Consider the following 18,400-nt stretch of genomic DNA (forward strand, 5'->3'; position numbering starts at 1 on the left):
ATAGCTAAATCTCATAATTTTGACTTAGCTATCTCATCATTTTGACTTAGTATCTCATAATTCTGACTTGGCTATCTCATCATTTTGACTTAGTATCTCATAATTCTGACTTAGCTATCTCAGAATTTTGACTTAATATCTCAGAATTTTGATTTAGCTATCTCATAATTTTGATTTAGCGATCTCATAATTTTTACTTAGTATCTCATAATTATGACTTAGGATCTCATAATTTTTTTTCATCAAGTGGCGGAAATGGGCTTCCATACTTATGAATGTGCTATGCACCCACCCTTCAAATCAAGTGTTCCCCCTAATTCTAATGTTTTCCATCATCTATCATATGTGTAATCCTTGTTCCCTCACTAAATGTCAAAGATCCTGTATCCTCGTGCCTGAAGAAGACCTTCAAAAGTAAACACAACAGAAATATTACTCATTGATTCTTATACTACATATGGAGAATCGTTTATTCACTTCAGTTACATTCACATCATTCAAACAGTTTGTTTAACATGAATCTCAGATATGGAAAATAAAATAATAAATCATCTCCTACAGTAATTGGTGATAATCATAAATCCGGGAAACCTCATTTATGGATGCATTTAAACAATAACATTTGATCTGACAAACACATCACTGTAAATGTAATTCTGGATCTTTTTTTTCTTGTTACACATTGAAAACTAAATATCCCAATAGCCCATACAGTGTAAGATAAGCAACAAAAACAACACACAAACACATCAACACCAATATCCAACAAACATTTAGAGCTCAGAGAAGTTTCTATTTCCATGTGGAGAAATGTGAGTTTAGGTAAAGAAACATCATCATGAGCAGTGATCTCCTCCACGGCTCCAGCTCCACCTCAACAAACTCAAACATCAACACAACAAGAAAATGACAACAAGAGGTCAAAGTCCCGCCCACAATGTTTAATGATTGACAGGTGATCTCTGTGCAGTGCAGAGACACAACAGCAATGAGCTTTTAGCAACAAACATGGAGACGAAAGAAAGTGATGAACTAAAATACAGATTTTAACCAACTGGTCCTTCAATGATCTTTGACTATTTGAGTTTACACAACTCTGCTGTGGATTCATAACCAACCCAAACTCCAGCATGTAGAGGCTGAGTGAATGTGGTCTGGACTCTGTGGAGGAGAGTCATGGTTTCAGAGACGCTGTAGAAGGACAGAATACCTGCTCTGTGATCCAGGTAAACTCCTACTCTGGAGGACTGAGGACCTGAGACTGGAGTCTGGATGCTGTTGAATCTAAATGTGAAACTGTTGTTGAGACAAACTAACGACCAAGATTTGTCATTATATCCAAACAAACTTTCTCCCCCTGCTCTGCTGATATTCTTGCATGCGACTGCTACATAAACTCCTCCTCCTCTCCACTCCACCTCCCAGTAACAACGTCCAGTCAGACTCTCTCTACTCAGAACCTGAGGTTCCCAAGTGAATCTGTCTGGGTGACTAGAATAAGACTGAACTTTACTCATGAATGTTACTTTCCTGTTTCCTTCAGATAATAACAGTTGTCTGTGTGCTGTGTTTGGATCCAGTGTGATTTCCTGTGAATATCTTAAGAAGTCAGCTCTGGTCCTGGGCTCTGGTGGTGGTGACAGTAAAACATCCACTTGAGTCACAGTCAGTGAGATGTTTGTCCATGTGTCTCTCAGAAGGTCCTGTAGTTTGTCTCTGAGCTCTGACACAGCTGCTGTCACATCCTCAAAGTGTCTGAGAGGACGGATGTTGATGCTGGATGAGTGTGTAGATGGACTGAGTGCTGACAGTGAGGGGTAGTTGTGTAGAAACTGGGTGTGATCCTCTGTGTGCGACAGCAGCTTCAGCTCAGCGTCTTTCCTCTTCAGCTCAGTGATCTCCTGCTCCAGCTTCTTCTCAAGCTCTTTGACTCCACTCACTTGAGTTTCCTGCTGGGATCTGATCTGCTGCTTCAGCTCAGAGCTTCTTTTCTCCATGAGACGGATCAGCTGAGTGAAGATCTTCTCACTGTCCTCCACTGCTTTATCAGCAGAGCCATTGATGGCCTCCACCTCCTGTTGAAGCACCTTCACATCTTTCTCTGTGTCCTGGATTCTCTGCTGGATTTTCTGTCGACTCAGCTCCAGCTCTCTCTGCCTCTCAGTCCTTTCTGCTGCAGCTGAGACTGTGTCGTGGCCTTTATGTTCCTCCACAGGGCAGATGTAACAGATACACTTCTGATCAGTGCGGCAGAACATCTTCATCACCTCATTATGACGAGAGCATATGTTCTCCTGGAGCTTCTTGGAGGGCTCCACCAGCTTGTGATTCTTAAATGTAGGAGACTCAAAATGAGGTTGGAGATGATTCTCACAGTAGGAGGCCAGACAAACCAGACAGGACTTGACAGCTTTGAGTTTTCTCCCAGTGCAGAAATCACAGGCCACATCTTCAGGTCCAGCATAGCAGTGATCAGCAGGAGCAGCTTGGAGTCCAGTCTTCTTCAGCTCCTCCACTAAAGCTGCTAACATGGTGTTTTTCACCAGAGGAGGCCTCGGTGTGAAGGTCTGCCTACACTGAGGACAGCTGTAGATTTTCTTCCCATCCTCTGCATCCCAGTGGGTTTTAATACAGTTGAAGCAGTAGCTGTGTCCACAGGGAATAGTCACTGGATCCTTCAGTAGATCCAGACAGATGGAACAAGAGAAGGTGTCCTGGTCCAGATGAACTCCTTTCTGCGCCATTTCACCTCTCACAGACGACGACGACGACAATGACTGTCTGAGTTTCTGTTGCTCAGAAGTGAAACTAGTCTGAGCTCTGATCTCAACAACATGTGTCTCTGCAGTGAACGGGGCCTGTCGGCTCCTCCTCTTCACCACATGTTGGTTCCACCCATCTTCAAACTGTAGATCTGAAGGGCAGGGAACAAGGAAACACATGAACAGGGTGCAGCAGTTCAGTGTGTTTGAGAGCAGATAATCTGATATTTCCTCATTCCAGTGCGAGGAGCAGCAGCTGTAAATCTCAACTTTTCCTATTTACAATGAAGTCTGGTTGTATTATTGTTACCTTATAGACTCAAGAAAATATCCATTCCAGACATGGGAGATGCTCAACATATTTATTTTCAGTTCCCACACACAATATACATACAAAGTGCAAAAATATATATCACACAAAGTTTATTGTCAACAACATTAACTATATATTCAAACATTTCACTCAGAGAATGCAAACATTGGTCTGTTAGCTGTCATACATCATTCTCTGAAGTGTAATGATCTCATCTATTGACACCTGGAGTTCAACATACACTGATTGTTTGTGTAAAGTTGGGACAAGAGCAACAAAAGGCTGGAAAAGTAAATGACATAAATAATAAACAGCTGGAGGAGCAACTAGTTAGGTTAATTAGTAACATGGGATTATAATCACGATGTTTACACTTTGATTAAAGCTCATAGACCTTATTAGTGAGTGGATTTGAACAACAACAACATTTTTATCTGACAAACACGTCAATGTAAATGTGATTGTAGATTTCTTAGTTTCAAACATCAACACAACAAGAAATGGCAACAAGAGGTCAAAGTCCCGCCCACAATGTTTAATGATTGACAGCTGATCTCTGTGCAATGCAGAGACACAACAGCAATGAGCTTTTAGCAACAAACATGGAGACTAAAGAAAGTGATGAACTAAAATACAGATTTCAACCAACTGCTCCTTCAACGATCTTTGACTATTTGAGTTTACACAACTCTGCTGTGTCTCCAGCTTTCAAGCTAAAGAGATAACGAAACCCAACTCCAGCATGTAGAGGCTGAGTGAATGTGGTCTGGACTCTGTGGAGGAGAGTCATGGTTTCAGAGACGCTGTAGAAGGACAGAATACCTGCTCTGTGATCCAGGTACACTCCTACTCTGGAGGACTGAGGACCTGAGACTGGAGTCTGGATCTTGTTGAACCTAAATGTGAAACTGTTGTTGGAACAATCTAATGACCAAGATTTGTCGTTACCTCCAAACCAACTTTCTCCTCCTGCTCTACTGATATTCTTGTATGCGACTGCTACAGAAACTCCTCCTCTCCTCTCCACCTCCCAGTAACGACGTCCAGTCAGACTCTCTCTACTCAGGACCTGAGGTTCCCAAGTGAATCTGTCTGGGTGATTAGAATAAGACTGAACTTTACTCATGAATGTAACTTTCCTGTTTCCTTCAGATAATAACAGGTATTTGTATGCTGTGTCTGGATCCAGTGTCATTTCCTGTGAATATCTTAAGAAGTCAGCTCTGGTCCTGGGCTCTGGTGGTGGTGACAGTAAAACATCCACTTGAGTCTCTGTCAGTGAGATGTTTGTCCATGTGTCTCTCAGAAGGTCCTGTAGTTTGTCTCTGAGCTCTGACACAGCTGCTGTCACATCCTCAAAGTGTCTGAGAGGACGGATGTTGATGCTGGATGAGTGTGTAGATGGACTGAGTGCTGACAGTGAGGGGTAGTTGTGTAGAAACTGGGTGTGATCCTCTGTGTGCGACAGCAGCTTCAGCTCAGCGTCTTTCCTCTTCAGCTCAGTGATCTCCTGCTCCAGCTTCTTCTCAAGCTCTTTGACTCCACTCACTTGAGTTTCCTGCTGGGATCTGATCTGCTGCTTCAGCTCAGAGCTTCTTTTCTCCATCAGACGGATCAGCTGAGTGAAGATCTTCTCACTGTCCTCCACTGCTTTATCAGCAGAGCCATTGATGGCCTCCACCTCCCGTTGAAGCACCTTCACATCTTTCTCTGTGTCCTGGATTCTCTGCTGGATTTTCTGTCGACTCAGCTGCAGCTCTCTCTGCCTCTCAGTCCTTTCTGCTGCAGCTGAGACTGTGTTGTGGCCTTTATGTTCATCCACAAGGCAGACGAGACAAATACACTTCTTATCAGTGCGGCAGAAAATCTTCAGCACCTCATTATGACGAGAGCAGATGTTCTCCTGGAGCTTCTTGGAGGGCTCCACCAGCTTGTGATTCTTAAATGAAGGAGATTCATAATGAGGCTGCAGGTGTTTCTCACAATAAGAGACCAGACAAACCAGACATGACTTGACAGCTTTGAGTTTCCTCCCAGTGCAGAAATCACAGGCCACATCTTCAGGTCCAGCATAGCAGTGATCAGCAGGAGCAGCTTGGAGTCCAGTCTTCTTCAGCTCCTCCACTAAAGCTGCAAACATGATGTTTTTCACCAGAGGAGGCCTCGGTGTGAAGGTCTGCCTACACTGAGGACAGCTGTAGATTTTCTTCCCATCCTCTGCATCCCAGTGGGTTTTAATACAGTCGAAGCAGTAGCTGTGTCCACAGGGAATAGTCACTGGATCCTTCAGTAGATCCAGACAGATGGAACAAGAGAAGGTGTCCTGGTCCAGATGAACTCCTTTCTGCGCCATTTCACCTCTCACAGACGACGACGACGACTGTCTGAGTTTCTGTTGCTCAGAAGTGAAACTAGTCTGAGCTCTGATCTCAACAACATGTGTCTCTGCAGTGAACGGGGCCTGTCGGCTCCTCCTCTTCACCACATGTTGGTTCCACCCATCTTCAAACTGTAGATCTGAAGGGGAGGGAACTAGGAAACACATGAACAGGGTGCAGCAGCTCAGTGTGTTTGACAGCAGGAAGAAGAGGGAGGGGATCAGGTTGGACTTTGTTCCAGTAGGAGGAGCAGTTTGATACTGTGTGTTTTAACTTTTTATTCACAGTCCTGCTCATTTCTCACTTGTTATCAACTCATTTGCTGATCTTTTGGTTCAAGTTTTTATAATCAGCTCTTATGCTCTTCTAACAGATTGACTGATTGTTTTATAGGTCACAATTCAAATACACTAAATGAAAATAAAGTAAATAATTACCACAGCATTTGAAAGGTCGTATGTATGGAAGCCCATTTCCGCCACTTGATGATCTCGTAATTTTTTTTCATCAAGTGGCGGAAATGGGCTTCCATACTTATGAATGTGCTATGCACCCACACTTCAAATCAAGTGTTCTCCCTAATTCTAATGTTTTCCATCATCTGTCATATGTGTAATCCTTGTTCCCTCACTAAATGTCAAAGATCCTGTATCCTTGTGCCTAAAGAAGACCTTCAAAAGTAAATGCAACGGAAATATTACTCATTGATTCTTATACTACATATGGAGAATCGTTTATTCACTTCAGTTACATTCACATCATTCAAACAGTTTGTGTAACATGAATCTCAGATATGGAAAAGAAAATAATAAATCATCTCCTACAGTAATTAGTGATAATCATAAATCCTGGAGACCTTATTTATGGATGGATTTAAACAATAACATTTGATCTGACAAACACATCACTGTAAATGTAATTCTAGATCGTTTTTTCTTTTTGTTACACACTGAAAAGAAAATATCCCAATAGCCCATACAGTGTAAGATAAGCAACAAAAACAACACACAAACACATCAACGCCAATATCCAACAAACATTTAGAGCTCAGAGAAGTTTCTATTTCCATGTGGAGAAATGTGAGTTCAGGTAAAGAAACGTCATCATGAGCAGTGATCTCCTCCACGGCTCCAGCTCCACCTCAACAAACTCAAACATCAACACAACAAGAAAATGACAACAAGAGGTCAAAGTCCCGCCCACAATGTTGAATGATTGACAGGTGATCTCTGTGCAGTGCAGAGACACAACAGCAATGAGCTTTTAGCAACAAACATGGAGACTAAAGAAAGTGATGAACTAAAATACAGATTTTAACCAACTGCACCTTCAATGATCTTTGACTATTTGAGTTTACACAACTGTACTGTGTCTCCAGCATTCAAGCTCAGGAAAGAAGGAAACCAAACTCCAGCATGTAGAGGCTGAGTGAATGTGGTCTGGACTCTGTGGAGGAGAGTCATGGTTTCAGAGACGCTGTAGAAGGACAGAATACCTGCTCTGTGATCCAGATACACTCCTACTCTGGAGGACCGAGGACCTGAGACTGGAGTCTTGGTGTTGTTGAAACAAAATGCGAATCTGTTGTTGGAACAATCTAACATCCAAGATTTGTCATTATCTCCAAACACACTTTCTACCCCTGCTCTGCTGATATTCTTGTATGCGACTGCTACAGAAACCGCTGCTCCTCTCATCTCCACCTCCCAGTAACAACGTCCAGTCAGACTCTCTCTACTCAGGACCTGAGCATATTTAGTGAATCTGTCTGGGTGACCAAAATAGGACTGTTTTTTCCACATATATGTCACTTTCCTGTTTCCTTCAGATAATAACAGACGTGTGTATGCTGTGTTTGGATCCAGTGTGATTTCCTGTGAATATCTTAAGAAGTCAGCTCTGGTCCTGGGCTCTGGTGGTGGTGACAGTAAAACATCCACTTGAGTCACAGTCAGTGAGATGTTTGTCCATGTGTCTCTCAGAAGGTCCTGTAGTTTATCTCTGAGCTCTGACACAGCTGCTGTCACATCCTCAAAGTGTCTGAGAGGACGGATGTTGATGCTGGATGAGTGTGTAGATGGACTGAGTGCTGACAGTGAGGGGTAGTTGTGTAGAAACCGGGTGTGATCCTCTGTGTGCGACAGCAGCTTCAGCTCAGCGTCTTTCCTCTTCAGCTCAGTGATCTCCTGCTCCAGCTTCTTCTGAAGCTCTTTGACTCCACTCACTTGAGTTTCCTGCTGGGATCTGATCTGCTGCTTCAGCTCAGAGCTTCTTTTCTCCATCAGATGGATCAGCTGAGTGAAGATCTTCTCACTGTCCTTCACTGCTTTATCAGCAGAGCCATTGATGGCCTCCACCTCCTGTTGAAGCACCTTCACATCTTTCTCTGTGTCCTGGATTCTCTGCTGGATTTTCTGTCGACTCAGCTCCAGCTCTCTCTGCCTCTCAGTCCTTTCTGCTGCAGCTGAGACTGTGTCGTGGCCTCTATGTTCATCCACAAGGCAGACAAGACAAATACACTTCTTATCAGTGCGGCAGAAAATCTTCAGCACCTCATTATGACGAGAGCAGATGTTCTCCTGGAGCTTCTTGGAGGGCTCCACCAGCTTGTGATTCTTAAATGTAGGAGACTCAAAATGAGGTTGGAGATGATTCTCACAGTAGGAGGCCAGACATTGCAGACAGGACTTGACAGCTTTGAGTTTTCTCCCAGTGCAGAAATCACAGGCCACATCTTCAGGTCCAGCATAGCAGTGATCAGCAGGAGCAGCTTGGAGTCCAGTCTTCTTCAGCTCCTCCACTAAATCTGCTAACATGATGTTTTTCACCAGGACAGGCCTTGGTGTGAAGGCCTGCCTACACTGAGGACAGCTGCTGTAGATTTTCTTCCCATCCTCTGCATCCCAGTGGGTTTTAATACAGTTGAAGCAGTAGCTGTGTCCACAGGGAATAGTCACTGGATCCTTCAGTAGATCCAGACAGATGGAACAAGAGAAGGCCTCCTGGTCCAGATGAACTCCTTTCTGCGCCATTTCACCTCTCACAGACGACGACGACTGTCTGAGTTTCTGTTGCTCAGAAGTGAAACTAGTCTGAGCTCTGATCTCAACAACATGTGTCTCTGCAGTGAACGGGGCCTGTCGGCTCCTCCTCTTCACCACATGTTGGTTCCACCCATCTTCAAACTGTAGATCTGAAGGGGAGGGAACAAGGAAACACATGAACAGGGGGCAGCAGCTCAGTGTGTTTGTGAGCAGGAAATCAGATATTTCCTCATTCTAGTGCGAGGAGCAGCAGCTGTAAATGTCAACTTCTCCTATTTACAATGAAGTCTGGTTGTATTATTGTTACCTTATAGACTCAAGAAAACATCCATTCCAGACATGGAAGATGCTCAACATATTTATTATTCACTTCCCACACACTATATACATACAAAATGCAAAAATATATATCACACAAAGTTTATTGTCAAAAACACTAACTATATATTCAAACATTTCACTCAGAGAATGCAAACATTGGTCTGTTAGCTGTCAAACATCATTCAAACACATCAATGTAAATGTGATTGTAGATTTCTTAGTTTCCACAGTGAGAACAAAGCTCAGTGATACAGGAAGGTCTGGTGGTTTCTCTGTTAAGGCCCAAATAACAACAACAACACACAACACATCAACACAAATATCCAACAAACATTTAGAGCTCAGAGAAGTTTCTATTTCCATGTGGAGAAATGTGAGTTTAGGTAAAGAAACATCATCATGAGCAGTGATCTCCTCCACGGCTCCAGCTCCACCTCAACAAACTCAAACATCAACACAACGAGAAAATGACAACAAGAGGTCAAAGTCCCGCCCACAATGTTTAATGATTGACAGGTGATCTCTGTGCAGTGCAGAGACACAACAGCAATGAGCTTTTAGCAACAAACATGGAGACTAAAGAAAGAGATGAACTAAAATACAGATTTTAACCAACTGGTCCTTCAATGATCTTTGTCTATTTGAGTTTACACAACTCTGCTGTGACTCCATTAAACCGGTAAAGAAAAACTCCAGCATGTAGAGGCTGAGTGAATGTGGTCTGGACTCTGTGGAGGAGAGTCATAGTTTTAGATCTGTGGAGGAGAGTCATGGTTTTAGAGACGCTGTAGAAGGACAGAATACCTGCTCTGTGATCCAGGTACACTCCTACTCTGGAGGACTGAGGACCTGAGACTGGAGTCTGGATCTTGTTGAACCAAAATGCGAAACTGTTGTTGGAACAATCTAACATCCAAGATTTGTCATTACGTCCAAACACACTTTCTCCTCCTGCTCTGCTGATATTCTTGTATGCGACTGCTACATAAACTCCTTCTCCTCTCCTCTCCACCTCCCAGTAACAACGTCCAGTCAGACTCTCTCTACTCAGGACCTGAGGATACCAAGTGAATCTGTCTGGGTGACTAGAATAAGACTGAAATTTACTCATGAATGTTACTTTCCTGTTTCCTTCAGATAATAACAGTTGTGCGTATTCTGTGTTTGGATCCAGTGTGATTTCCTGTGAATATCTTAAGAAGTCAGCTCTGGTCCTGGGCTCTGGTGGTGGTGACAGTAAAACATCCACTTGAGTCTGTACTGGTATTGGTACTGGTTCTGGTATTGGTACTGGTACTGGTACTGGTACTGGTACTGGTACTGGTACTGGTCGGTTGAATTGCCTCCTTGGCCCTACCCCTTTGTTTTGCATGTTCATGTGAAGTGGCAGGGTGACCCGATTCTGAGTCACTTGAGTCTCAGTCAGTGAGATGTTTGTCCATGTGTCTCTGAGAAGGTCCTGTAGTATATCTCTGAGCTCTGACACAACTGCTGTCACATCCTCAAAGTGTCTGAGAGGACGGATATCGATGCTGGATGAGTGTGTAGATGGACTGAGTGCTGACAGTGAGGGGTAGTTGTGTAGAAACTGGGTGTGATCCTCTGTGTGCGACAGCAGCTTTAGCTCAGCGTCTTTCCTCTTCAGCTCAGTGATCTCCTGCTCCAGCTTCTTCTCAAGCTCTTTGACTCCACTCACTTGAGTTTCCTGCTGGGATCTGATCTGCTGCTTCAGCTCAGAGCTTCTTTTCTCCATGAGATGGATCAGCTGAGTGAAGATCTTCTCACTGTCCTCCACTGCTTTATCAGCAGAGCCATTGATGGCCCCAACCTCCTGTTGAAGCACCTTCACATCTTTCTCTCTGTCCTGGATTCTCTGCTGGATTTTCTGTCGACTCAGCTCCAGCTCTCTCTGCCTCTCAGTCCTTTCTGCTGCAGCTGAGACTGTGTCGTGGCCTTTATGTTCATCCACAAGGCAGACGAGACAAATACACTTCTTATCAGTGCGGCAGAACATCTTCATCACCTCATTATGACGAGAGCAGATGTTCTCCTGGAGCTTCTTGGAGGGCTCCACCAGCTTGTGATTCTTAAATGTAGGAGACTCAAAATGAGGTTGGAGATGATTCTCACAGTAGGAGGCCAGACATTGCAGACAGGACTTGACAGCTTTGAGTTTTCTCCCAGTGCAGAAATCACAGGCCACATCTTCAGGTCCAGCATAGCAGTGATCAGCAGGAGCAGCTTGGAGTCCAGTCTTCTTCAGCTCCTCCACTAAATCTGCTAACATGATGTTTTTCACCAGGACAGGCCTTGGTGTGAAGGTCTGCCTACACTGAGGACAGCTGCTGTAGATTTTCTTCCCATCCTCTGCATCCCAGTGGGTTTTAATACAGTTGAAGCAGTAGCTGTGTCCACAGGGAATAGTCACTGGATCCTTCAGTAGATCCAGACAGATGGAACAAGAGAAGGCCTCCTGGTCCAGATGAACTCCTTTCTGCGCCATTTCACCTCTCACAGACGACGACGACGACGACGACTGTCTGAGTTCCTGTTGCTCACTGTTGAAGTTAAACTAGTTTGAGCTCTGATCTAAACAACATAATCAACATATCTGAAGGGGAGGGAACAAGGAAACACCTGAAAAGGGTGGCGCTCACTGTGTTTGAGAGCAGATTATCAGGTTTTTCCTCATTCCAGTGGAATGAGCAGAAGTTGTAAGGCAAGGCATAACAATGATAGTTGACATTAGAATTCTGCAGAATTTGACCCAAAGGCAGCATATATAAGTTGAACAGAAGGGGTCCCAGGACTTACCCCTGAGGAACTCCACATGTCATAGCCACTCGATCTGATTGATAACTACCAATGGTCACAAAATAACTCTGCTCCTCCTAGTAGGACCTGAACTATTTTAGGACTGTCCTGCTGAGTCCTGCCCAGTTTTCCAAACTGTTCAGCAGTATACTTTGATCCACAGTGTCAAACGCAGCACTGAGATTCAACAGGACCAGAACTGACACCTTGCCTGAGTCAGTGTTTAACCTTAGGGCAATTAAAGTTGGGTCTGGAGTTTTGTGCCCAAAAATAAACATTAGACTCCTGACAACTGCTCCTAGCAGGAGCAGGAGGAGGCTACACAGCTTAGCCCGAGAGGAGGGGCTAAGTTTCAATGTTTTGTTTACAAACTGCAACGAACAAAACTCCAGACCCTACCTTTAACACTCTAATAAGAGCTGTTTCTGTACTGTGGTGAGGTCGGAAGCCTGATTGAAATTTGGGAGGAAACAAGGAAACACATGATCAGGGTGGAGCTCACTGTGTTTGACAGCAGATAATCAGATATTTCCTCATTCCAGTCTTTGGAGCAGCAGTCGTAGATCTCAACTGTTCCTATTTACAATGAAGTCTAGTTGTATTATTGTTACCTTATAGACTCAAGAAAACGTCCAATCCACACATGGAAGATGCTCAACATATTTATTTTCAGTTCCCACACACTATATACATACAAAGTGCAAAAATATATATCACACAAAGTTTATTGTCAACAACATTAACTATATATTCAAACATTTCACTCAGAGAATGCAAACATTGGTCTGTTAGCTGTAATACATCATTCTCTGTAGTGTAATGATCTCATCTATTGATACCTGGAGTTCAACATACACTGATTGTTTCTGTAAAGTTGGGACAAGAGCAACAAAAGGCTGGAAAAGTAAATGATACCAATAATAAACAGCTGGAGGAGCAACTAGTTAGGTTAATTAGTAACATGGGTATGATTATAATCATGATGTTTACACTTTGATTAAAGCTCATAGACCTTATTAGTGAGTGGATTTGAACAACAACAACATTTTGATCTGACAAACATCAATGTAAATGTGATTGTAGATTTCTTAGTTTCAAACATCAACACAAAAAGAAATGACAACAAGAGGTCAAAGTCCCGCCCACAATGTTTAATGATTGACAGGTGATCTCTGTGCAGTGCAGAGACACAACAGCAATGAGCTTTTAGCAACAAACATGGAGACTAAAGAAAGTGATGAACTAAAATACAGATTTTAACCAACTGCTCCTTCAATGATCTTTGACTATTTGAGTTTACACAACTCTGCTGTGTCTCCAGCTTTCAAGCCCCAGAGATTAGGAAACCCAACTCCAGCATGTAGAGGCTGAGTGAATGTGGTCTGGACTCTGTGGAGGAGAGTCATGGTTCCAGAGACGCTGTAGAAGGACAGAATACCTGCTCTGTGATCCAGGTAAACTCCTACTCTGGAGGACTGAGGACCTGAGACTGGAGTCTGGATGTTGTTGAACCTAAATGCCAATCTGTTGTTGAAACAATCTAATGACCAAGATTTGTCGTTACGTCCAAACACACTTTCATACTCTGCTCTGCTGATATTCTTGTATGCGACTGCTACATAAACTCCTTCTCCTCTCCACTCCACCTCCCAGTAACAACGTCCAGTCAGACTCTCTCTACTCAGGACCTGAAACCAGTCAGTGAATCTGTCTGGGTGATTAGAATAAGACTGATCTTTTCTCATGAATGTTACTTTCTTGTTTCCTTCAGATAATAGCAGCCATGTGTTTGCTGTGTTTGGGTCCAGTGTGATTTCCTGTGAATATCTTAAGAAGTCAGCTCTGGTCGTGGGCTCTGGTGGTGGTGACAGTAAAACATCCACTTGAGTCTCTGTCAGTGAGATGTTTGTCCTTGTGTCTCTCAGAAGGTCCTGTAGTTTGTCTCTGAGCTCTGACACAGCTGCTGTCACATCCTCAAAGTGTCTGAGAGGACGGATGTCGATGCTGGATGAGTGTGTAGATGGACTGAGTGCTGACAGTGAGGGGTAGTTGCGTAGAAACTGGGTGTGATCCTCTGTGTGCGACAGCAGCTTCAGCTCAGCGTCTTTCCTCTTCAGCTCAGTGATCTCCTGCTCCAGCTTCTTCTGAAGCTCTTTGACTCCACTCACTTGAGTTTCCTGCTGGGATCTGATCTGCTGCTTCAGCTCAGAGCTTCTTTTCTCCATGAGACGGATCAGCTGAGTGAAGATCTTCTCACTGTCCTCCACTGCTTTATCAGCAGAGCCATTGATGGCCTCCACCTCCTGTTGAAGCACCTTCACATCTTTCTCTGTGTCCTGGATTCTCTGCTGGATTTTCTGTCGACTCAGCTCCAGCTCTCTCTGCCTCTCAGTCCTTTCTGCTGCAGCTGAGACTGTGTCGTGGCCTTTATGTTCATCCAGGCAGAGGTGACAAATACACTTCTTATCAGTGCGGCAGAAAATCCTCAGCACCTCATTATGACGAGAGCAGATGTTCTCCTGGAGCTTCTTGGAGGGCTCCACCAGCTTGTGATTCTTAAATGAAGGCGATTCATAATGAGGCTGCAGGTGTTTCTCACAATAAGAGACCAGACATTGCAGACAGGACTTGACAGCTTTGTGTTTCCTCCCAGTGCAGACATCACAGGCCACATCTTCAGGTCCAGCATAGCAGTGATCAGCAGCAGCAGCTTGGAGTCCAGTCTTCTTCAGCTGCTCCACTAAAGCTGCTAACATGGTGCTTTTCACCAGAGGAGGCCTCGGTGTGAAGGTCTGCCTACACTGAGGACAGCTGTAGATTTTCTTCCCATCCTCTGCATCCCAGTGGGTTTTAATACAGTTGAAGCAGTAGCTGTGTCCACAGGGAATAGTCACTGGATCCTTCAGTAGATCCAGACAGATGGAACAAGAGAAGGTCTCCTGGTCCAGATGAACTCCTTTCTGCGCCATTTCACCTCTCACAGACGACGACTGTCTGAGTTTCTGTTGCTCAGAAGTGAAACTAGTCTGAGCTCTGATCTCAACAACATGTGTCTCTGCAGTGAACGGGGTCTGTCGGCTCCTCCTCTTCACCACATGTTGGTTCCACCCATCTTCAAACTGTAGATCTGAAGGGGAGGGAACAAGGAAACACATGAACAGGGTGCAGCAGCTCAGTGTGTTTGAGAGCAGGAAGAAGAGGGAGGGGATCAGGTTGGACTTTGTTCCAGTAGGTGGAGCAGTTTAATACTGTGTGTTTTAACTTTTTATTCACAGTCCTGCTCATTTCTCACTTGTTATCAACTCATTTGCTGATCTTTTGGTTCAAGTTTTTATAATCAGCTCTTATGCTCTTCTAACAGATTGACTGATTGTTTTATAGGTTACAATTCAAATACACTAAATGAAATTAAAGTAAATAATTACCACAGCATATGAAAGGTCTTATGTATGGAAGCCCATTTCCGCCACTTGATGAAAAATAATTATGAGATCCTAAGTCATAATTCTTTTCATAATTTTGACTTAGGATCTCATAATTATGACTTAGTATCTCATAATTATGACTTTGCTATCTCATAATTTTGACTTTGTATCATAATTTTGACTTTGCTATTTCATAATTTTGATTTAGCATCTTTAGTATCACATGATTATGACTTAGCTAAATCAAAATGATGAGATAGCTATCTCAAAATTTTGACATGGCATCTAATAATTTTTACTTAGTATCTCATCATTTTGACATAGTATCACATCATTTTGATTTAGCTATCTCATAATTTTGACTTAGGATCTCATAATTTTTTTTCATCAAGTGGCGGAAATGGGCTTCCATACTTATGAATGTGCTATGCACCCACCCTTCAAATCAAGTGTTCCCCCTAATTCTAATGTTTTCCATCATCTCTCATATGTGTAATCCTTGTTCCCTCACTAAATGTCAAAGATCCTGTATCCTCGTGCCTAAAGAAGACCTTCAAAAGTAAACACAACGGAAATATTACTCATTGATTCTTATACTACATATGGAGAATCGTTTATTCACTTCAGTTACATTCACATCATTCAAACAGTTTGTTTAACATAAATCTCAGATATGGAAAAGAAAATAATAAATCATCTCCTACAGTAATTGGTGATAATCATAAATCCAGGAGACCTTATTTATGGATGCATTTAAACAACAACATTTGATCTGACAAACACATCACTGTAAATGTAATTCTAGATCTTTTTTTTTTGTTACACACTGAAAACAAAATATCCCAATAGCCCATACAGTGTAAGATAAGCAACAAAAACAACACACAAACACATCAACACCAATATCCAACAAACATTTAGAGCTCAGAGAAGTTTCTATTTCCATGTGGAGAAATGTGAGTTCAGGTAAAGAAACGTCATCATGAGCAGTGATCTCCTCCACGGCTCCAGCTCCACCTCAACAAACTCAAAACATCAACACAACAAGAAATGGCAACAAGAGGTCACAGTCCCGCCCACAATGTTTAATGATTGACAGGTGATCTCTGTGCAGTGCAGAGACACAACAGCAATGAGCTTTTAGCAACAAACATGGAGACTAAAGAAAGTGATGAACTACAATACAGATTTTAACCAACTGCTCCTTCAATGATCTTTGTCTATTTGAGTTTACACAACTCTGCTGTGTCTCCAGCATTCGAGCTAAAGAGATAAGGAAACCCAACTCCAGCATGTAGAGGCTGAGTGAATGTGGTCTGGACTCTGTGGAGGAGAGTCATGGTTTGAGAGACGCTGTAGAAGGACAGAATACCTGCTCTGTGATCCAGGTACACTCCTACTCTGGAGGGCTGAGGACTTGAGACTGGAGTCTGGATGTTGTTGAACCAAAATGTGAATCTGTTGTTGGAACAATCTAATGACCAAGATTTGTCGTTACGTCCAAACAAACTTTCCCACTCTACTCTGCTGATATTCTTGTATGCAACTGCTACACAAACTGCTCCTCCTCTCATCTCCACCTCCCAGTAACAACGTCCAGTCAGACTCTCTCTACTCAGGACATGAAGACCTGTAGTGAATCTGTCTGGGTGACTAGAATAAGACTGATCTTTACTCATATATGTCACTTTCCTGTTTCCCTCAGATAATAACAGCCATGTGTTTGCTGTGTTTGGATCCAGTGTGATTTCTTGTGAATATCTTAAGAAGTCAGCTCTGGTCCTGGGCTCTGGTGGTGGTGACAGTAAAACATCCACTTCAGTCACAGTCAGTGAGATGTTTGTCCATGTGTCTCTCAGAAGGTCCTGTAGTTTGTCTCTGAGCTCTGACACAGCTGCTGTCACATCCTCAAAGTGTCTGAGAGGACGGATGTCGATGCTGGATGAGTGTGTAGATGGACTGAGTGCTGACAGTGAGGGGTAGTTGTGTAGAAACTGGGTGTGATCCTCTGTGTGCGACAGCAGCTTCAGCTCAGCGTCTTTCCTCTTCAGCTCAGTGATCTCCTGCTCCAGCTTCTTCTGAAGCTCTTTCACTCCACTCACTTGAGTTTCCTGCTGGGATCTGATCTGCTGCTTCAGCTCAGAGCTTCTTTTCTCCACAAGACGGATCAGCTGAGTGAAGATCTTCCCACTGTCCTCCACTGCTTTGTCAGCAGAGCCATTGATGTCATCGACCTCCTGTTGAACCACCTTCACATCTTTCTCTCTGTCCTGGATTCTCTGCTGGATGTTTTGTCGACTCAGCTCCAGCTCTCTCTGCCTCTCAGTCCTTTCTGCTGCAGCTGAGACTGTGTCGTGGCCTTTATGTTCATCCAGGCAGAGGTGACAAATACACTTCTTATCAGTGCGGCAGAACATCTTCATCACCTCATTATGGTGAGAGCAGATGTTCTCCTGGAGCTTCTTGGAGGGCTCCACCAGCTTGTGATTCTTAAATGTAGGAGACTCAAAATGAGGTTGGAGATGATTCTCACAGTAGGAGGCCAAACAAACCAGACAGGACTTGACAGCTTTGAGTTTCCTCCCAGTGCAGAAATCACAGGCCACATCTTCAGGTCCAGCATAGCAGTGATCAGCAGCAGCAGCTTGGAGTCCAGTCTTCTTCAGCTGCTCCACTAAAGCTGCTAACATGGTGCTTTTCACCAGAGGAGGCCTCGGTGTGAAGGTCTGCCTACACTGAGGACAGCTGTAGATTTTCTTCCCATCCTCTGCATCCCAGTGGGTTTTAATACAGTTGAAGCAGTAGCTGTGTCCACAGGGAATAGTCACTGGATCCTTCAGTAGATCCAGACAGATGGAACAAGAGAAGGTCTCCTGGTCCAGATGAACTCCTTTCTGCGCCATTTCACCTCTCACAGACGACGACGACGACTGTCTGAGTTTCTGTTGCTCAGAAGTGAAACTAGTTTGAGCTCTGATCTCAACAACATGTGTCTCTGCAGTGAACGGGGCCTGTCGGCTCCTCCTCTTCACCACATGTTGGTTCCACCCATCTTCAAACTGTAGATCTGAAGGGGAGGGAACAAGGAAACACATGAACAGGGTGCAGCAGCTCAGTGTGTTTGAGAGCAGATAATCAGATATTTCCTCATTACAGTGCGAGGAGCGGCAGCTGTAAATCTCAACTTCTCCTATTTACAATGAAGTCTAGTTGTATTATTGTTACCTTATAGAATCAAGAAAACATCCAATCCGGACATGGAAAATGTTCAACATATTTATTTTCAGTACTCACACACTATATACATACAAAGTGCAAAAATATATATCACACAAAGTTTATT

General features: G+C 43.5%; 7 protein-coding genes across 10 annotated transcripts in view; 1 reads left to right on the forward strand and 6 right to left on the reverse strand.

Moving 5' to 3' along the window:
* The window catches only part of ubr2 (ubiquitin protein ligase E3 component n-recognin 2), a 129,116-nt gene that overhangs the window by 54,739 nt on the left and 55,977 nt on the right, over positions 1-18,400 (forward strand). The gene's annotated exons all lie outside the window — the stretch shown is intronic.
* On the reverse strand, positions 767-2,765 carry LOC146973048 (tripartite motif-containing protein 16-like). Of its 3 annotated transcripts, none has more exons than XM_085799309.1 (2): positions 1,349-2,744; positions 767-1,261 (listed from the first exon to the last, which is right to left on the reverse strand). In XM_085799309.1, the coding sequence occupies exons 1-2, from the start codon at positions 2,742-2,744 to the stop codon at positions 1,077-1,079; spliced, it is 1,581 nt and encodes a 526-aa protein (XP_085655435.1). In that variant the 3' UTR covers positions 767-1,076. The 3 variants fall into 3 exon arrangements, with proteins under 3 accessions (XP_085655435.1, XP_085655436.1, XP_085655434.1); XM_085799308.1 differs by having other exon boundaries at positions 771-2,234; positions 2,268-2,744; XM_085799310.1 differs by having other exon boundaries at positions 770-2,765.
* Positions 3,739-5,428, reverse strand: LOC146973049 (tripartite motif-containing protein 16-like). Its single transcript, XM_085799275.1, has one exon. It carries the CDS (start codon positions 5,426-5,428, stop codon positions 3,746-3,748), a length of 1,683 nt encoding a protein of 560 aa, XP_085655401.1. The 3' UTR covers positions 3,739-3,745.
* LOC146973050 (tripartite motif-containing protein 16-like) lies at positions 6,543-8,485 on the reverse strand. Its single transcript, XM_085799273.1, has one exon. It carries the CDS (start codon positions 8,483-8,485, stop codon positions 6,797-6,799), a length of 1,689 nt encoding a protein of 562 aa, XP_085655399.1. The 3' UTR covers positions 6,543-6,796.
* Positions 9,568-11,357, reverse strand: LOC146973051 (E3 ubiquitin-protein ligase TRIM8-like). The gene is made up of 2 exons (XM_085799064.1): positions 10,176-11,357; positions 9,568-9,573 (listed from the first exon to the last, which is right to left on the reverse strand). Exons 1-2 carry the CDS (start codon positions 11,319-11,321, stop codon positions 9,568-9,570), a joined length of 1,152 nt encoding a protein of 383 aa, XP_085655190.1. The 5' UTR covers positions 11,322-11,357.
* LOC146973052 (E3 ubiquitin/ISG15 ligase TRIM25-like) lies at positions 12,794-14,601 on the reverse strand. Its single transcript, XM_085799277.1, has one exon. It carries the CDS (start codon positions 14,599-14,601, stop codon positions 12,919-12,921), a length of 1,683 nt encoding a protein of 560 aa, XP_085655403.1. The 3' UTR covers positions 12,794-12,918.
* LOC146973053 (E3 ubiquitin/ISG15 ligase TRIM25-like) lies at positions 16,181-17,960 on the reverse strand. The gene has a single exon (XM_085799274.1). It carries the CDS (start codon positions 17,958-17,960, stop codon positions 16,278-16,280), a length of 1,683 nt encoding a protein of 560 aa, XP_085655400.1. The 3' UTR covers positions 16,181-16,277.

This window comes from Trachurus japonicus, chromosome 15 (genome assembly GCF_045865225.1).
Source record: "Trachurus japonicus isolate A0001 chromosome 15, Traja_1.0".
Classification (NCBI taxonomy): Eukaryota; Metazoa; Chordata; class Actinopteri; order Carangiformes; family Carangidae; genus Trachurus; species Trachurus japonicus.

What these genes read in the sequence shown, in the direction of transcription:
- LOC146973048 (XM_085799310.1), bottom strand. Translation starts at nt 2,744, where the DNA reads ATGGCGCAGAAAGGAGTTCATCTGGACCAGGACACCTTCTCTTGTTCC.
- LOC146973049 (XM_085799275.1), bottom strand. Translation starts at nt 5,428, where the DNA reads ATGGCGCAGAAAGGAGTTCATCTGGACCAGGACACCTTCTCTTGTTCC.
- LOC146973050 (XM_085799273.1), bottom strand. Translation starts at nt 8,485, where the DNA reads ATGGCGCAGAAAGGAGTTCATCTGGACCAGGAGGCCTTCTCTTGTTCC.
- LOC146973051 (XM_085799064.1), bottom strand. Translation starts at nt 11,321, where the DNA reads ATGGCGCAGAAAGGAGTTCATCTGGACCAGGAGGCCTTCTCTTGTTCC.
- LOC146973052 (XM_085799277.1), bottom strand. Translation starts at nt 14,601, where the DNA reads ATGGCGCAGAAAGGAGTTCATCTGGACCAGGAGACCTTCTCTTGTTCC.
- LOC146973053 (XM_085799274.1), bottom strand. Translation starts at nt 17,960, where the DNA reads ATGGCGCAGAAAGGAGTTCATCTGGACCAGGAGACCTTCTCTTGTTCC.